This window comes from Narcine bancroftii, chromosome 2 (genome assembly GCF_036971445.1).
Source record: "Narcine bancroftii isolate sNarBan1 chromosome 2, sNarBan1.hap1, whole genome shotgun sequence".
NCBI classification, from domain to species: Eukaryota; Metazoa; Chordata; class Chondrichthyes; order Torpediniformes; family Narcinidae; genus Narcine; species Narcine bancroftii.
Genome location: NC_091470.1, coordinates 308,444,878 through 308,465,692, shown reverse-complemented (window position 1 = coordinate 308,465,692; position 20,815 = coordinate 308,444,878). Strand labels below are relative to the sequence as shown.

The 20,815-nt window shown below is 37.7% G+C and overlaps 1 protein-coding gene across 21 annotated transcripts in view; it reads left to right on the top strand.

The window, feature by feature from the left end:
* dtna (dystrobrevin, alpha) overlaps positions 1-20,815 on the top strand; it is a 438,543-nt gene that overhangs the window by 395,243 nt on the left and 22,485 nt on the right. For all 21 annotated transcript variants that reach the window (XM_069921569.1, XM_069921565.1, XM_069921564.1 and 18 more), the window contains 2 exons: positions 1,826-1,991; positions 3,885-3,974. In XM_069921569.1, coding sequence (XP_069777670.1) covers positions 1,826-1,991; positions 3,885-3,974 — 256 coding nt within the window. The remainder of the gene's footprint in view (positions 1-1,825; positions 1,992-3,884; positions 3,975-20,815) is intronic.

The window sequence follows — 20,815 nt, the reverse complement described above, 5'->3', positions numbered from 1 at the left end:
TCTTCTTGTCTCGTTCTCCGAAACAAATGGCGTTGAAATGTAGCATTCGGTGTCACTACATAGTGTGCATTTAATGCATCTACCGCTTTCCGGTACTCATCCTTTCTTCCAGTATTCAAAAGTGTTTTAAATGTTTCCCGAACTGAGGGTCCTGCAGTGAAAAGAAGTAACGCCCTTCTCTGCGCTTTTTGTTCAACTGTACCGGTATCTAGAAATAGGCCACGACTGTCGGCATAGGATTCAAATTCTTCCAGCCATGCCTTCCACTTCACACTTACAGTACTTGCATCACCCGTTGGGTCAAAATGAGCAATTCCACTATGTGTTAGAAAGTCACAGTTTGCACCAGCCATGAGGAAATATTCCAGCCCCAAAAGTACTGAGTCACAGTGAAAATTCTTATCACCTTGAAGTTGTCTGTAATCTTGTTTAGTCTTTAATTTTCTTCAAGCTTCTTTCATCCTCGTCGCCAATGTCACATTTGTGGCCCGAAATGTGAAGTTAATAAAACATTAAACACAACTTTTATCAGGTAAACTTCTCAGTGGCTTTATTCTCTTGTTTCCTTTGTTCTCCTGCTTGTGTTCCTATCTCTGACTTCTGGTACATCTCATACATATTCATTATCATGACAATGCCCTTTTTGTTAAGTGTGTTGGTCCCAAATTAGATTCAATGTGGTTACAGGTGAACACATACATTTGTTGAATGTCCTCAGCAAAGTTTAGAAATTTGTGCATAAATAATTCCAAAGTGACAGCTAAAATAATGTTGAAAACGAAATGTATAAATTAAATTAAATGTCAGAAAACCTAAAATAGTTGACTAACCATCCTTGTCCTTTACAATGTTATCTGTTTTTCACTTGCCTGTACTTCTCAGCAGTGCAACCTCAGGGTTACAGCCTTCTGAGTGAACCCTGCTGTCTTTCATGGGAGAAGTCTAGTGTGGTAATGAGGTCCCATTGCCAAGTAAACATGTAAGGTACATACTGCACCAATGTGGAGTTGGTAAATCAGAATATTCATTCAGGTGACAGTATAACCTCATCTTTGATCTCTTCCACTTCAGTTTTGCAAAGTTGCAGTTCTTGGCTCTCTGAAAGAGGAAAGCTACATGAGAAGGATTTTAGAGACTGACATCGGAGTCTATATGGAGTTTCAGAAGCAGGAAAGTAAGAAATCCGTGCTTCTACTATCTTGTAAATTAGAAGAGGTCATCGTAGGACATTGTGTAAGTGGAATGCAAGAAGGAAGATTTCTTTATCAGGGTTCAGTCAGCTTTAATGTTTTTTAACCTTTCTGTTGGCCATAAATCATCCACTGGCTGATCCAGTAATGACCAACACCTTCTCCTCCATGGATGAAGTCATATGTAGCTGTTGCTACTTTTAGCATACACCAATCTGAAATATGCATGGATGATAAGCCCATTATGTATAATTAGCTGGTGTGTGAATTCTGGGTGTGAGGTTTGAGGAAATAAATACACAGTGCAGTGCACGACATTACAGTTGGATACCAATCTTGATCAATAGAGATTTTAGGTTGATGAATAGTGAGGGTGTGGTGAACAAGTGCTTCTAGAATTGAGTTGAATTTGATGAGCTACAGAATTTAAGCTGTATATGCTAAACTATGTATAAGAGCTCATAGTGTGGAATTTTATTCAGGACATCAGTACTGATGGCAATAACTCTCATTCATGTTCATGGCCATCGCCCCAACTTATAAATCTATTAGAAAACATAATTTTAATATTCCTCAGAGGGCGACTTCTCTGTACTAGGTATATATAGACAGTAATGTGATATTTTTCGTTACAGACTCAGGGGACAGGATCTCCTCGTTCATCACCAAGTCACACCATTAGTCGATCTGTTCCTATTCCAATGCCTATCAGATCAACCTCCACCTGCTCAACTCCGACTCATACACCTCAAGATTCATTGACAGGGGTTGGAGGAGATGTGCAGGAAGCATTTGCACAGAGTAAGTTACTTTAAATAAAATATTTTTGTAAAAAACTAATGTAAGTAAAGTTGAATTGAATTACATTTTGTTTGGTCCAAAATGCATAATGCAAATATAATTCATGAATAGGACCTCCTGTGCCTTTAATAAGAAATGATAAATAGAGGTAATGACAAATTGTTTGTTTAATGGATTGAAAGAAAGTATTATGGTACTCGAACCATGACACCTTTTGGTATAAATGGCATATTTTGGCATACCTGGGTATGCAGCACAACATTTCAGTTTTTCCAATGACAAACAGTTCAATAATACATAACATAGTTCAAGAGGACATTGTCAGAAAGGTTAAGTGTCAGACGGGCAATGGATGAAACTTTACTCAGGGAATTTACATTTGATAGAAAGAATCAGGGGAGAAATTGAAAATAAATGGTACATTTTTAAATTAGATGCGGGAACAGGGAGATCTGATGGTGTATGCACATTAATTAAGCTGTAGGATGGACTGAGGAGACTGTTCATAAAGTATTTTGGATTTTAATTTTACCTAAAGTACAAGAGAAAACAAAGGCCAAAAGTAAGGACCGGATAATGGCACTGCATGGCATATCTCACAGCTCCACTGACTGGTTCTTGGCTCCAGTGACCCAGTTAGATTCTGACGTCTTAAATTGATTGAAGTTAAATCATTCAGATCAATTTTTTTAGATGTAAGACTTTTATACTTTTTTACATTCTGCATGGTCATGTCCAAAATTTGGACAATTTTGGATAGAGTTAGGAACTTCTTTGGAGCAAATCACAGGAGATAGATTTCCACAGGATGCAATGTTTTTTTACTGTGTAATTTTTCAGGGATAAGACCAAAATTGAAACTGAATTTAAATGTAAAAATTGCATTAGCATTTGCAAGAAAATATATGGCAGTGACATGGAAATTGAATTCTCATTTAGGTTTGGAAAGATAGCATGTGGAAATTCATAGCTATATACCTCTTGAGAAGATTACATATAACATAAGAAAAAATATGATATATTTTTGAAAATTTGATGCCCATATTTACATATTGTATGTATAAATTTATAAATGACTTTATCTAAATCTTGTGAAACCTCATTAACTCCTTGGAATAAATAAACAAAGATATAAAATTGAAAAGGTTAGAATCAAGTGAAAGGTAACCAGGTTTGCTTCTTTTTTCTTTCTTTACTAATTGTATTATTTTTCTTTTTTCTTTCTTCCTTCTTTCTTTTCTATCCCAATTGGGGTTATTATTTGGGGAGAGAGGGTTGGTGGGTTTTTATTTTCTTTTTGGGGGTTTTATAAAACCATCATGTATCATGAATTTGATATGATTACATTATATTTTGTGTTTTGACATGAATTAATGTATAGAAAATGTAATTAAAATATAAAAAAATTCTGACTTCTGGTGATGTCTGTGTGGAGTTCTCCATGTGACCACATGGGCTTCCATCAATTTCTTCCCACATCCCAAAAGTGTGCAGTGTATTTCAGGGTGCATAAGGTGTGAAATAGTATCAATGAAGAGAAATTGCAGTTATACAGACAACTGGGCATAATCAAGGTTTGTAGGGATGAACGAAGCAGCTTCAAAAGCATTATTCAAAAGAGAAGGAAAAATAAGTGAAGGGAAGGTTTGCATGATTATAGGTGACTGGGTGAATGGGTTTGAAAATCCGGGACTTGAATGTGATGTGGAGTTGTTGTTCATTTAATTTGGTTAGCCTTTTAATTGTATCATTTTATTATTCTAAATTCATGGAGTACTTGATCATTTTCCTTAAAATAATACAAAAACTGTGATATATAAAGAAAACACAAAATTGTAGCATTACTTTATGTTCTCATTTCTAAATAAAAGCATTGTTTGGTTTTTTTTTCAGGTTCCCGGAGAAATTTGAGAAATGATCTCTTAGTGGCAGCAGATTCCATTACAAATACAATGTCGTCTTTGGTAAAAGAGTTGAATTCAGGTATGTTATCACACTCAGTACAGGTGACCAGTTTATTGGGTGTTTCAGTCATGGAAAATGAGCCATATTCCATTTTACATAAAGCAAAGCCACATCATCTGCATGTGTTGAAAAGCACGTTGAAAATGTATTGAATTGATTCATTTACTCATTTTCCACACAAATTCCTTGAGAGCAAATTTTATTCCTTATCTAAACTTTTAGTGTAGTGAGTTGTGAAATATGAAAGGGAAAAGTTCTGTAACCTGAAGGGCCATAATACAGGCGTGTTTCCATTGTGTTGTATTAATACATTATCATAATACTTTAATATTAAAATTGGTCTTGTGATGAAAATATGCTGTTAATGTTTTCCAGTTTTCATATGTCAGAACATAATATGAAAAGGGACCAGGAGGAGGACATTCAGCCCCTTAAGCATACCACAGTATTCAACAAGATCACGGTTGATATTTTACCTCAAACACAATTTCCTTCTCTTTCCTCATATCGCTTCAGTGTTTTTAACATCCAATGATTTATTGATGTCTATTCTGAATGCAATGACTGAGCTTCCAAAACCATCTGGGGTAGGGAATTCCAAAGTTTCACGACACTCTGAATAATCGATTGCTCTCCTCTCCAGTTGAATGGCCGCCAACTACTTCATTTGATATTGTAATGTTTGGTTCAAGACTCCTAATCTAGGATTTATCCCACATATACTCTGTCATGTGTTCTAAGAATTTTGTATGGTTCAGTGTGGTTCCCTCTCACTCCTCTAAACTTTGCAAGGTTGACAGGTCTTGCTTTGTTCATCAAGCCCTAGCCTACTTGATCATGTGACAGCACATTATCTCCATAACTTGAGTGCTGAATCTTTGCTGCACTCCCTTTCAGTATTTACACACTTTATTTCCTGGACAACCACTTTAATCACAGACATTCCCTCTGTTCTTTAAACCTCTCACTCTCTGCAACTTAAAACACATTTGTTTTCACACTCAGTTTATTGGCCTGTGATAGTACAGATTCTATCACCAATGTATATATGTACAGATGGTAGTGTAGAATGACCTGATCTGGCTAGGAGCAGTCCTTTAAGACTTGCCAGTAGGTGTGGCTACACTCTCAGCCAATCATCCTACACTACCATCTACATATACACATTGGTGATAGAATCTGGTTTGGATCAACAAGTCTTTGGTTCTTTCGACGCGCACTTCATGGCCTCTGTGTGTTTCTGGCACTTTTTGTGTTTATGTTTCATGCTCTTTTACATTGTTCACCAACATTCCATATGGGACCATCTTGAAAGCTTCCAGTTATGAAGTTTCCAATTTCACCCCAATAATTTGCTGTAATTTCTTTATAACTTTAATTGCTTAGATTGAAAACCATACTTTCAAATTGATCAGCATCTGAACAGCATAAAACTCTATGCTATTGTTGCCATTCTAACCAAGAACTCTTTCTATTAATAATAATAATGAGTTTATGTACCTACGCATTGAAATTCTTACTTGCTGCCATTGAACAGGTACTTGTAAACAAAAACTGGAAAAGATCAACAATAGTATATTTCATAGAATTAAAAAGAGTTAATAAATACAAAAAAGATAGATAATAAATATTTACAGTTATTTGACTATAAATTAATTTTGTTGCTCTGAAGTTGAATCTAAAATAATGTTTATTGCCTCCAAAATCATCCACTGCCTTCAGTGCTACTGATCTGGTCTCCTCTACTTCGGCAAGACCAAGCGAAAACTAGGCCATATATTTGCAAGCACCTGTTCATAACAGCCAACCCAAGTCCTGGGTTGCATATTATTTCAATCCTCTTCCCATTTTCACACCAACTTGGCTACTTTCAGCCTTCTCTACTGCCACGGTGAGGCCTAAGCTAAACTAGAGGAATAACACTTCACATTCTGGCCAAATAGTCATAAAACAAGGGTATGGACATTAAATATTCTAATTTCGGGTAACCTGTATTTTTCATGTTCCCCTCTCTCCCTCTCCCTTTCTGATCAACCTTTGGCCCTTCTACTTTTGTTGCCTTTCCTAACCCTCGCTCTCCACCTCCCCATCACCCTTTTTTTTATCCCTTTTCTAGTCCCATCCCCACTTACTATTTGCACATTTCATACACTGGATCCCTGTTCCCCTCTCTCCAATGGTTTACATGATCATGTTCCTTCCAAACCCGTTTTCAACACTGGTAGCATTTGTGTTTTCATTTATCACCCTCCAATAACTCTCCACTTTCACCCTCTTTTCTCCACTCTGGATCCATTTTCCTGTTTTCCCTTGTCTGTTTCTACCTATCACCCACTTCTTCTGTCCCCCCAACTCCATTCATTCCCCACATGGCTCCAGTAGCTTATCAGACTTCTCCCCTCATTACTTATTGGCCCCTGTATTACCACTAGCCTCTCCCCACCATACAATGACTTTCTTCCCTCTCCACTCTCAGTCCTGATGCAGAGTCTCAACCCAAAGTGCTGACAATTTCATTCCCCTACAGATGATCCTCAGCTGTTTGTTCTTTGCTCTAAAATAACGTGTTCCTCAGCATTGTATATACATTCCAGGAATTCATCCTCTACATTGTGAATACTAATTTGCTTTGCCCAGACCCAAAACCCTCTGTTTACTGTTACATACATTTCTAGGTTTTTTTTATCATTTATACCATACCCTACATACAAACTTCTATCCAAAAGCTTGTGAACAATTCTCACCAATATTCTCATGCTGGCGATTAGCTCCAGCCAAACTGATTCATGATCAGCTGAGCAAAATTCTTTATAACTGCCACACTGGTATCATCATTTATTAACAGTGTAATCCCACCTCCTTCTCTTCTTAACCTGAACTTTCTAAATGTCAAGTACCCTTGAAAATTTAGTTCCCAGTTTTGATCACCGTGCAGCCTTATTTCTGCAGTGGTAATTAGATCCTACCATTTATTATAGTTGTACTGTTCATTATCCATCTTGTTGTAGTGTTGATTTTTTTTTTTTTTTAATTTTTTATTTTTCACACCATAAATCACAATAGCCATGATATACACTTTTTCTTTTCCACACATTTACAATGACTTTTTCTCCCTCCCCCCTCCCTCCTCCCAAGCCACCCCCCCACCCCCCCCCCCCTCATCCATTTTAGGTATACAATCTAGGTTGCATTAATTCAGTTAGACAATGTTGTCATTCAACAAAAATACACCAGAAATTCTACTGAGTCCATTCTTTTCTTTTCTTCTCCTTCCATCAACTTAGGTGATGTTTGTTCCCGGTAGGTTTTCGCTATTGTATTTAATGTAAGGCTCCCATACTTGTTCGAATATTTCAATATTATTTCTTAAACTATATGTTATTTTTTCTAATGGAATACATTTATTCATTTCTATATACCATTGTTGTATTTTCAAATTATCTTCCAATTTCCAGGTTGACATAATACATTTTTTTGCTATGGCTAGGGCTATCTTGACAAATCTTTTTTGTGAATCTTCCAAGTCAATTCCAAATTCTTTATTTTTTATGTTACTTAGGAGAAAGATCTCTGGATTCTTTGGTATATTGTTTTCTGTTATTTTATTTAATATCTGATTGAGATCATCCCAAAATTTTTCTACTCCCTCACATGTCCAGATTGCATGAATTGTTGTTCCCCTTTCTTTTTTACATCGAAAACATCTATCAGATACTGTTGGGTCCCATTTATTTAACTTTTGCGGTGTAATGTATAGTCTGTGTAACCAATTATATTGTATCATACGCAGCCTCGTATTTATTGTATTTCTCATCGTTCCAGAGCATAACTTCTCCCATGTTTCCTTTTTTATCTTTATATTTAAATCTTGTTCCCATTTTTGTTTAGTTTTACCATTTGTTTCCTCATTTTCCTTTTCTTGCAGTTTAATATACATATTTTTTATAAATCTTTTGATTAACATTGTATCTGTAATCACATATTCAAGGTTACTTCCCTCTGGTAAACTCAAGTTGCTTCCTAATTTATCTTTCAAGTAGGATCTCAGTTGGTAATATGCCAGCGCTGTATCTCCAGTTCCAACTGCACGAAAACCAACAAGGTCGGGTCAGATACAGCAATGAGCTCTCTGAACCCTTCTCCATTAACAATGGCGTGAAGCAAGGCTGTGTTCTCGCACCAACCCTCTTTTCAATCTTCTTCAGCATGATGCTGAACCAAGCCATGAAAGACCCCAACAATGAAGACGCTGTTTACATCCGGTACCGCACGGATGGCAGTCTCTTCAATCTGAGGCGCCTGCAAGCTCACACCAAGACACAAGAGAAACTTGTCCGTGAACTACTCTTTGCAGATGATGCCGCTTTAGTTGCCCATTCAGAGCCAGCTCTTCAGCGCTTGACGTCCTGCTTTGCGGAAACTGCCAAAATGTTTGGCCTGGAAGTCAGCCTGAAGAAAACTGAGGTCCTCCATCAGCCAGCTCCCCACCATGACTACCAGCCCCCCCACATCTCCATCGGGCACACAAAACTCAAAACGGTCAACCAGTTTACCTATCTCGGCTGCACCATTTCATCAGATGCAAGGATCGACAATGAGATAGACAACAGACTCGCCAAGGCAAATAGCGCCTTTGGAAGACTACACAAAAGAGTCTGGAAAAACAACCAACTGAAAAACCTCACAAAGATAAGCGTATACAGAGCCGTTGTCATACCCACACTCCTGTTCGGCTCCGAATCATGGGTCCTCTACCGGCACCACCTACGGCTCCTAGCACGCTTCCACCAGCGTTGTCTCCGCTCCATCCTCAACATCCATTGGAGCGCTCACACCCCTAACGTCGAGGTACTCGAGATGGCAGAGGTCGACAGCATCGAGTCCACGCTGCTGAAGATCCAGCTGCGCTGGATGGGTCACGTCTCCAGAATGGAGGACCATCGCCTTCCCAAGATCGTATTATATGGCGAGCTCTCCACTGGCCACCGTGACAGAGGTGCACCAAAGAAAAGGTACAAGGACTGCCTAAAGAAATCTCTTGGTGCCTGCCACATTGACCACCGCCAGTGGGCTGATAACGCCTCAAACCGTGCATCTTGGCGCCTCACAGTTTGGCGGGCAGCAGCCTCCTTTGAAGAAGACCGCAGAGCCCACCTCACTGACAAAAGGCAAAGGAGGAAAAACCCAACACCCAACCCCAACCAACCAATTTTCCCTTGCAACCGCTGCAATCGTGTCTGCCTGTCCCGCATCGGACTGGTCAGCCACAAACGAGCCTGCAGCTGACGTGGACTTTTTACCCCCTCCATAAATCTTCGTCCGCGAAGCCAAGCCAAAGAAAAAAAAAAAAGACTTATCTCTCATTTGTTCAAAGGATAAGAATCTACTTCCTGAAAAACAATTTTCTATTCTTTTAATCCCTTTTTTTTCCCATTTTCTAAAGGCAAGGTTGTCTATTGTAAAAGGGAGTAGCTTATTTTGCGTCAATATTAGTTTTGGTATTTGGTAATTTATTTTATTTCTTTCTACATGAATCTTCTTCCATATATTGAGGAGATGGTGTAATACTGGAGAAGTTCTATGTTGTACCAATTTTTCGTCCCATTTATATAATATGTGTTCAGGTATCTTTTCCCCTATTTTATCTAATTCTAGTCTCGTCCAGTCTGGTTTTTCCCTTGTTTGATAAAAATCTGATAGGTACCTTAATTGTGCGGCTCTATAATAATTTTTGAAGTTTGGCAATTGTAAGCCTCCTTGTTTATACCATTCTGTTAATTTATCTAGTGCTATCCTCGGTTTCCCCCCTCTCCATAAAAATCTCCTTATTATTTTCTTTAACTCTTTGAAGAATTTTTCTGTCAGTTGTATTGGCAATGCCTGAAATAAGTATAGTATCCTTGGAAAAATGTTCATTTTAATACAGTTTATCCTTCCTATCAGTGTTAGTGGTAGCTCTTTCCAATGCTCTAAATCGTCCTGTAATTTTTTCATTAGTGGATTGTAATTGAGTTTATATAATTGGCCTAGATTTTTGTTTATTTGCACACCTAGGTATCTTATTGCCTGCGTTTGCCATCTGAATGGGGATTCCTCCTTAAATTTTGAGAAATCCGCGTTATTCATAGGCATTGCTTCACTTTTATTTACGTTTATCTTGTATCCCGACACTTCTCCATATTCCTTCAATTTCTTATATAGTTCTTTTATTGATAGTTCTGGTTCTGTTAAGTACACTATCACATCATCCGCAAACAGACTGATTTTATATTCCCTGTCTTTTATTTTTATTCCTTTTATATTATTATCTCTTCTTATCGATTCTGCTAGTGGTTCTATAGCTAGCGCAAACAATAATGGTGATAGTGGGCATCCCTGCCGCGTTGACCTGCTTAAGTTAAATTGCTTTGATACATGTCCATTTACTGTCACTTTCGCTAACGGTCCCTTATATAATGCTTTAATCCAATTAATATACTTCTCCGGTAAACTGAATTTTTGCAATACTTTGAACAAGTAATTCCATTCTACTCTGTCGAAGGCCTTCTCTGCGTCTAAAGCAACTGCTACTGCCGGTGCTTTATTTCCTTCTACTGCATGAATTAAGTTAATAAATTTACAAATATTGTCTGTTGTGCGTCTTTTTTTGATAAATCCAGTTTGGTCTAAATTTACCATTTTCGGTACCTGTTCTGCTAATCTGTTCGCTAATAGTTTAGCTATTATCTTATAATCTGTGTTTAGCAGAGATATTGGTCTATATGACGCTGGTGAGAGTGGATCTTTCCCTTGTTTTAGTATCACTGTAATTATTGCTGTTTTACATGAATCTGGTAAGTTTTGTGTCTCATCAATCTGGTTGATTACATCCAGGAGGGGCGGTATTATTAGGTCTTTAAATGTTTTGTAGAATTCTATTGGGAGTCCATCCTCTCCTGGTGTCTTATTATTTGGTAAATTTTTTATTATCTCTTGTATTTCTACTGTTCCAAATGGTTCTGTTAATTTATTTTGTTCCTCTATTTGTAGTTTTGGTAGTTCAATTTTAGTCAAAAATTCATCTATTTTCCCTTCTTTCCCTTCGTTTTCGGTTCGGTATAATTGTTCATAGAATTCTCTGAAGTTTTCCTTAATTTCTTTTGGATTATATGTAATTTGTTTGTCTTTTTTCCTTGTTGCCAATACCATTTTCTTAGTTTGCTCTGTCTTAAGCTGCCATGCTAGGATTTTGTGTGTTTTTTCCCCTAGTTCATAATATTTCTGTTTTGTCTTCATTATATTCTTCTCCACCTTATATGTTTGTAATGTTTCATATTTTATTTTTTTATCCGCCAATTCTCTTCTTTTGGTTGTATCTTCCTTTATTGCTAATTTTTTTTCTATGTTTATTATTTCCCTTTCCAACTGCTCTGTTTCCTGATTATAGTCCTTCTTCATCTTGGTTGCATAACTTATTATTTGCCCTCTAATGAATGCTTTCATTGCGTCCCATAGTATAAACTTATCTTCCACTGATTCCGTATTTACTTCAAAGTACATTTTTAATTGTTTTTCAATAAATTCTCTAAAATCCTGTCTTTTAAGTAGCATGGGGTTTAATCTCCATCTATACATTCTTGGAGGGATGTCCTCTAGCTCTATTGCCAATAACAGGGGTGAGTGGTCCGATAATAGTCTAGCTTTATATTCCGTTTTCCTAACTCTCCCTTGAATGTGGGCTGATAACAGGAATAGGTCTATCCTTGAGTATGTTTTATGTCTAGTCGAGTAGTATGAGTATTCCTTTTCTTTTGGGTTTTGTTTCCTCCATATGTCCACAAGTTTCATTTCTTGCATTGATTTAATTATAAATTTGGTTACTTTGTTCTTCCTGTTAATTTTTTTCCCCGTTTTATCCATATTTGGATCCAAATTCAGATTGAAATCCCCTCCTATTAGTATGTTCCCTTGCGTATTAGCTACCTTCAAAAAGATATCTTGCATAAACTTTTGATCTTCTTCGTTAGGTGAATATACATTAAGTAGATTCCAAAGCTCTGAATATATCTGACATTTTATCATAACATATCTCCCTGCTGGATCTATTATTTCCTCTTCTATTTTAAATGGCACATTTTTGCTAATTAATATAGCCACTCCTCTTGCTTTTGAATTATACGATGCTGCTGTTACATGTCCTACCCAATCTCTCTTTAATTTCTTGTGCTCCAATTCAGTTAAGTGTGTTTCTTGGACAAATGCTATATCTATTTTTTCCTTTTTCAGTAAATTTAGTAGTTTCTTCCTTTTAATTTGGTTATGTATTCCATTAATATTTAGAGTCATATAGTTCAGCGTAGCCATTTTATATTTTGTTTATCTTCTCTTTCCGTTTTTCCATCATTACCTTTCCTCCTTTTCCATTTCTGTTTTCTTATTTTCAACTCTTTACCAGACAACATTCCTACAACATCCAACATTTTCCTTATTCTCCTATTTCTATCTTCTTTATCCCCAATCTCCCCTTCCCCTCCTGAGTTGCCCTTTATCCCTTGTCGGACAACCACATCTCCCCTCTCCATTTGGATTTGCGAATCCACTCGCAAGCGTCAACTGATTTTGCAGTGACCGCTCTTTTCCCCCACCCAGCCCCCCCCAGAAAAGATTTCGCTTTTTATATGTCACAAAGGTCACTCTTTTAATTCCCTCCTTATTCTCTCTATTCCATTACCTTCCCTTATTAATTCTTGTCTATACTCTCTATGTTTTCCTCTAATTACAGATACTTTCACATATGCCCATTGTCTCTATTCACTCTTATACCTCTTTACCCGCATACATATCAATCGTGGTCATTTTTACCCTCCTTACCCGTCTTCATCCCTCAGTCTATTTTTGTCTTTACCCACATACATATCAATCGTGATGATTTTTGCTCTCATTACCCGTCTTCATCCCTCAGTCTATTTTTGTAATTGTTCTGCAAATTTTCGTGCTTCTTCTGGATCCGAGAATAGTCTGTTTTGTTGTCCTGGAATAAATATTTTCAATACCGCAGGATGCTTCAGTGTAAATTTATATCCTTTCTTCCATAAAATCGCTTTTGCTGCATTGAACTCTTTTCTCTTCTTTAGGAGTTCAAAGCTTATATCTGGATAAATGAAGATTTTTTGCCCTTTATACTCCAGTGGTTTGTTGCCCTCTCTTACTTTTTCCATTGTCTTCTCCAGTACCTTTTCTCTTGTAGTATATCTTAGGAATTTTACTACAATAGATCTTGGTTTTTGTTGTGGTTGTGGTTTAGGGGCCAATGCTCTATGTGCCCTTTCTATTTCCATTTCTTGCTGTAGTTCTGGACATCCTAGGGCCTTAGGGATCCATTCTTTTATAAACTCCCTCATATTCTTGCCTTCTACATCTTCCTTAAGGCCCACTATCTTTATGTTATTTCTTCTGTTATAATTTTCCATTATATCTATTTTTTGGGCTAGTAATTCTTGTGTCTCTTTAGTTTTTTTATTAGATTCCTCCAATTTCTTTTTTAAGTCTTCTACCTCCATTTCTGCTGCTATTGCCCGTTCTTCCATCTTGTCCATTTTTTTCCCCATTTCTGTTAAGGTCATATCCATTTTATTTATTTTCTTTTCTGTGTTGTTTATTCTTCTTCTTAAATCATTGAATTCCTGTGTTTGCCATTCTTTAAATGACTCCATGTATCCTCTAACAAGAGCAAGTATATCCTTTACCTTGCCTTTCCCTTTATCTATTTCACTGTATTCTTCCTCTTCATCTTCCTCTAGGTTGACCATCTGTTGTTTCTTTGCTGCCCTTTCCTCCTCTTCTTTCTTGTTTCCATTGTCTTCTGTGGTCTCTTCTTGCTGCAGGTGTTCTGCAGCTGTCGTTGCCGGCTGTGGAGATCGACTCCCCAGCTGGTCCCCCCTCCCGTCGGTGTGTTTTTTTTCATGCGCATCGCGCACTTTTACTCGGCTCTGTGAGCCATTGTTGTAGTTCTCTTTCTACCGACCTGAGGTAGTGGGGTCTTCTCTCCACAGCGGGCCTCTTCGGACAGGTAAGGCCTTCACCTTTTTCCTCCGTTGTCTTCTCTTCCTCTCTTCTTTCCGTTGATTTTGATTTTTCTCCTTTTGTCTCCATCTTCTTTCCACCTTTATACTCACTTTTCTTTAACTTGTATTTCTGTGCCTTTGTATTTTCTCTTGTTTTTCCCGACTTTTCTGGAGAGGGCTGGAGTTCACCGTCCGGCCACTACTCCATCACGTGACTCCTCTTGTTGTAGTGTTGATTTAGTGTTTTAAATGTAACCTTCTCACACTTTCCTATGCTCTGACACCATAGATTTCACATTCCTCCTATTTGGTTAACGATGTGAACTCCCTTGATTTTTTTTTCATTTTCCCCTTCCCCTTCCTTTTCCTATCTCTTGTACAAAGCACAGAGTACACTCCATTACTTTTAGTTCCAGTTTTCCTTTTGCTGCAGTCAGTTGGCAATAATACTTTAAAATATATTGTCATTGGAAATGCAGTAATATACTCAGGAAGTATAATTCATTCCAGACTCTTTTGTGTAGTCTTCCAAAGGCGCTATTTGCCTTGGCGAGTCTGTTGTCTATCTCATTGTCGATCCTTGCATCTGATGAAATGGTGCAGCCGAGATAGGTAAACTGGTTGACCGTTTTGAGTTTTGTGTGCCCGATGGAGATGTGGGGGGGCTGGTAGTCATGGTGGGGAGCTGGCTGATGGAGGACCTCAGTTTTCTTCAGGCTGACTTCCAGGCCAAACATTTTGGCAGTTTCCGCAAAGCAGGACGTCAAGCGCTGAAGAGCTGGCTCTGAATGGGCAACTAAAGCGGCATCATCTGCAAAGAGTTGTTCACGGACAAGTTTCTCTTGTGTCTTGGTGTGAGCTTGCAGGCGCCTCAGATTGAAGAGACTGCCATCCGTGCGGTACCGGATGACAACCAACTGAAAAACCTCACAAAGATAAGCGTATACAGAGCCGTTGTCATACCCACACTCCTGTTCGGCTCCGAATCATGGGTCCTCTACCGGCACCACCTACGGCTCCTAGAACGCTTCCACCAGCGTTGTCTCCGCTCCATCCTCAACATCCATTGGAGCGCTCACACCCCTAACGTCGAGGTACTCGAGATGGCAGAGGTCGACAGCATCGAGTCCACGCTGCTGAAGATCCAGCTGCGCTGGATGGGTCACGTCTCCAGAATGGAGGACCATCGCCTTCCCAAGATCGTATTATATGGCGAGCTCTCCACTGGCCACCGTGACAGAGGTGCACCAAAGAAAAGGTTCAAGGACTGCCTAAAGAAATCTCTTGGTGCCTGCCACATTGACCACCGCCAGTGGGCTGATAACGCCTCAAACCGTGCATCTTGGCGCCTCACAGTTTGGCGGGCAGCAGCCTCCTTTGAAGAAGACCGCAGAGCCCACCTCACTGACAAAAGGCAAAGGAGGAAAAACCCAACACCCAACCCCAACCAACCAATTTTCCCTTGCAACCGCTGCAATCGTGTCTGCCTGTCCCGCATCGGACTGGTCAGCCACAAACGAGCCTGCAGCTGACGTGGACTTTTTACCCCCTCCATAAATCTTCGTCCGCGAAGCCAAGCCAAAGAAAAAAAATAATTCATTGTATTGATCAGAAACTATTTAGAACAAATTAATGGTGCATAGTGAGTGAGATTGACGCTGTTCTCCACAAAGGTTCAGAAGGACAAATTGTCCACCTTGTGTCAGAGTTCAGCATATCTGCTCAAGCCGGAAAGAATTTGGAAAGGGAAGGAAAACATCAAGTGGTCACCATGCATTTAAATACCAACAACATAGCCAAGGCAAAGAGGTTCTTCATAATCAGTATGAGGAACCAAACACCAAATAACAAAGCAGAACTTCAAAGATCATAATCTTGGAATGGTTAATTGGTTCACATTCAATTTGACACAGGGCAAATAAAATTGGAGAAATGATTACAGAGCTCCAAGACTAGTGTGGTAGAAGTGGGTTCTGGTTTGTGAGGCACTGATGCTGGGCAAAAGACAAACTGCACCATTGCAGACAGACTACAGTTGGGCCATCCTGGGACTGATGTTTGAGTGAGCCATGTAACTTGGTAACTGAAGTGACTTTAAACCAAATAGTGGTGGCAAGAGATTAAAATTGGGAAGAAGTGCTAAATCAAAAAGTAGACTCCAGGCTCGAGAAAGAAACCGACATGGGAAATTATGATGAAAATGTGATAAGAAGGGATAGACAATACAAATCTAAGAATGAATTAGCAACTAAAATGAGATGATTCAAACAATAATAAAAAAAACAAAACTTAAATACTCTGAACTGGAAGTGCAAATAGAATAACTAATTATGGTCTGATAGCTATTTCTGAGACATGGCTACTGGATTATCTTGATTTGAACCTGAATATTAAAGAATATGTGACATTTATCAGTAAGTGATAAAAAGGAGGAGGGGTAGCTCTATTCATTATAATGTCATAACTTGATGGTGAAAGCTGATCAATGTTCAGGAAATCGGGATGAAAATGCTGTTTGGATGGAGATGGAAAATAATGAAAGTAAAATGTCACATGTAAAAGAAACCAACAGTTGGATGGAGACGAAAGGAGAGCCCAACAGAAAGGTTAGGTGATGATCATGGAGAATTTTAATCCACATATCGTCTGGTAAAACCAGGGGGAAAATCTCTAGAATAAGGAATTTATTGAATGATTTCAGTACAGTTTCTTAGAACGCATGTCCCAGAACCAATCAGAGAGCAGACCAAACTAGATCAGTTGTGCAATGAAAATTAAGTAATTGTCTTCAGTCACCCCCCAAAGTTTGTATCTATTATAATGTATTGAATTTTACAGCTTGAGGGAGAGATTAATGGATTCAAGATAAGTATTTTAAACTTAAATTAAGGTATTTATTGAAATTAAGTTGAGGAATTGGTTGCAAAGAAAAACTGTGGAGAACATTTGAAAGAATCTTTCAGAACACATATAATTGAAAATTTACAAGTAAAACATTCTAAGAGGAGTAGCTCCAAACCATGATTAAACAGAAAGGATGAAGATTGCATCAAACTTAAAGAAACTGAACATAACTGTGTAGAATGTAGAACAGTATAGCACAGCAATGTACCATTTGGCCCACCATATCTGTGCTGACCATGATGCTAAAATAATCCCATCATGGACTGATTCACTCAAGTCCTTGCCTGTTTGCATGTCTAAATGCCTCTTAAATGTTGCTCCTTGTCCACTTCCAGCAGCTCCACTGCCAGTGCATTCCAGATACTACTCTCTTGTATTAACCCCTCTACACTGTAGGGTGCTAAATGATGCGATGAACTGAAGATAATCTGTTCAGTGATTCAATCTTTGAATCTTGATCTCTGATTCCTCTGATTCCAAGTTTTTCTCACACACTCGGATTGTGAAGGAGTTAAATCATTTCCAAGATCCATCTCCCTCCTATTCTGTTCTCCCCTGATGAGGGGATATCATATCGATAATCTAATCCTGGTCTAATCCATTTTGTCCATTTTTGATCCTTATCACTGAATTATTGGCTGTGACACTGCCTTCTCAATTTTCTGCTTGTGAAACATCTCGGTTGTGGATAGTGAGCCAATTGCCCAACATAAACAAGAGGACTATCTCCTTTTAATCTGCCTAGCAGATGATATGAACATTGAATTTTCCAATTTCAGGCAATGAATCTCCTCTCTTTTTTTTATTGAATATTTTTAAAATCTACAATATATAAAACTTTTCCTCACAAACACAATAAACAAAAACCAAAGCAAAACAGTCCCTCCCTCCCTTTGCTCTTTCCATACATAGAGATCAGTTCACCATCAGAGCTTACATATATTTTAAGTATATAAAGTACAATTGGGGAAACTACATTTTTGTTAATAATAGTTACTTTTATACCCTTTTTTTTGTTCCTTTTATTACTGTATTTGGGCCCCTATGTGGTACCGGTATAGCTGCCAGACCTTTACAAAAGTTTCATATTTATTCTTTAATTTATATGTGATTTTTTTCCATAGGTATACAGCTGTTCATTTCTGCAGTCCATCATGCTATACATAGAGGGGAGTCAGACTTCCAAGTGATCGCAATTATTTTTTTCACTACCGCCAGTGCTATTTTTTATAAATGAGATTTGATATTTGGTCAATTTGTCACTTATTTCCTTAAAATCTCCTAATAGATATAGCTCTGGGTTGCCCGTGAAGGCCACTCTTGTTATCCTGGTTGATATTTCTGCAATTGCTTGCCAAAATGGCCTCATTTTCACACACAACCATGTAGCATGTAGAAAAGTTCCTGTCTCAGTCCCACATCTGAAACACATTCTGAAATATAGCTTTTGATCTGTGTAATTTCTGTGGGGTAAGATATAATTGATGTAAAAAAATATACTGAACCAATCCATATCTTGCATTTATAATTGATGTCATGCTGTCCTTACACCAAACTGACCAGCTCTTTTCTGAAATCACCACTTCCCCAAGGCTGACTCCCATCTTTCCCTCAACCTCTGCAACTCTGGTTTTGCATTTCTGCTCTGGAGAGCATGGCACATTTTTGTTATAAATTTGTATGTAATCCCCATCCGAACTTTTTGTTCATTTTCACTAATTTCCAGTAGGGTCAACATTGGTCCCCATCTTTCTCTTAAAAATTATCTAAGCTGAAGAAAACAGAAGAAGGTCCCATTGGCCACTCCATAAATGTGTTTTAAATGTTCAATGGACATAAGAGTTCCTTCTGTGTAACAGTCCTAATATATTCTTGCATTTTTTCCATACCACGAATTTAATATTCTATCGCCCATGTTCATTTTTACAGCACATTTTACACCATGGTGCTTTTATTAATATTGTTAATTTTTTTCCTATATATACATTAATTTCTTGCCACGTTCTAATCATATGTATGAGAATTGGATAATCCATCTTATTCTTTAGTGATTTAAAACTCCATTTATAGATAAAACCCTTTGCTTTCCCCTCCTCCATGGAGTACTTTCCCATTTTAACCCAAGACGGGGGGCTGTCTTCAGTGAAGAAGGCTGCTAGAAATCTATCCTGTGCAGCTAGGTAATACTTTTTGAAATCTGGAAGTCCATAGTCCTATGTCAATTTTTTCAATGCAATTCTTGGTACCTTATTATTCTATATTATTCCCTAGGAACTGTCTAATATGATTGTTTAGTAGTTTAAAAAATACTTTAGGTAATGGAATAGACAGTGATTGAAAAAGATATTGTAGTCTTGGCATAACTTTCATTTTAATACAGTTAACCCTTCCCACCAAAGTAATTGGTAAGTCTCTCCATTTCTATTGGTCTCTTTCTATCTTCCAAAGAAGAGGAACATAATTTAGTTTCTACAGATTATGCAAGTTATTGTCAGTTCCAAGATATTTTATCCCATCCTTCTTCCATTTAAACTTAATTCTGTTTTGGTATCTTTCATATTCAAAATTTGTTAATGGCATTGTCTCACTTTTATCCATATTTACTTTGTTGCCTAATATTCTTCCATATTTTACTAGTGTTACTTGTGATTTTTCTAAAGATTTAGCCAGTTCTGATAGGTACAACAGCACATAATTGGCGAATATACTGATTTTTGTATTCTTCTTGCCCGACTTTGAAACCCTTTATATCTAGATCCCTTCTTATTATCCCCACCGGCAGTTCATTTGCTAAAGTGAAAAGCGCTGGGGACAAGGGGCATCCCTGTCTGCTTGATCTACTTGAGGGGAACACCACTAACATCTGATTATTTGTTATTATTTTAGCTTGTGGTTTATGGTATAAAATTTTTATCTAATTTATAAATGTTCTACCTATACCAAATTCTTCCAATGTTTTAAATAAAAAAGGTCATTCCAAACAGTCAAATGCTTTCTCTGTGTCTAGGTAGTCTGTAATACTTGTTCAGATTTAGCCATGTGTATTATACTGAATAATCTTCCTGGACTATTTGAGGAATGCCTTCCTTTAACAAATTCTGCTTGGTCCAGGTGTATCAGTTTTGCCAAATATTGTCCTAACCTATTAGCCAATGCTTTTGCTAGTATCTTATAATCAGCATTTAACAAGGTCCCTATTCCTTTTTGGCAATAATCACCTTTGAGAATGACTCTGGGAGGATCTATGTTTCCACAGCTTGGTTCAGGACATCCATTAAAAGGGGCATTAATAATTCTTTGAATTGTCTGTAAAATTCAGGTGGAAATCCATAATCTCCCAGTGATTTCTTTGCCTGTATGGTGCCCAGGGCCTTTTTGATTTCTTCCCTTGTGAAGGGAGTATCTAATTCAATCCTTTCTCTGTCTTCCAGCCTTGGAAGTTCAACATTCAGCAGAAATTCTTCCATTTTGTTCTCATCTCCTAGTAATTCTGATTTGTATAGTTTCATGTAATATTGTCTGAAAGTGTCATTAATTTCTTTTTGCTTATATACTAGTGTCTGTTTCTGTTTTTATAGCATTTATCATCATTGATGACTCCTCTGTTTTAATCTGCCAAGCTAAAACCTTGTGTACTCATTCACCCAACTCATAGTATTGTTGTTTAGTTATTAATATAGCTTTTTCTGTCCTATATGTTTGTATTGTATTATATCTTAGATTTTTATTCTCCAGTAATCTGTATTCTTCTTGTAGTCCTGTTCTTTTATATTCATTCATTTAAGTCTTTCACAACTTCTTTAATTTCCATTACCTTTTCTGATATATTTTCTATTACCTTTGCTGATTCCATCATATACTAGGTTGTTGTTCAACTCAGTGTTCAACATGATCATACCACAGAGGCTGGTG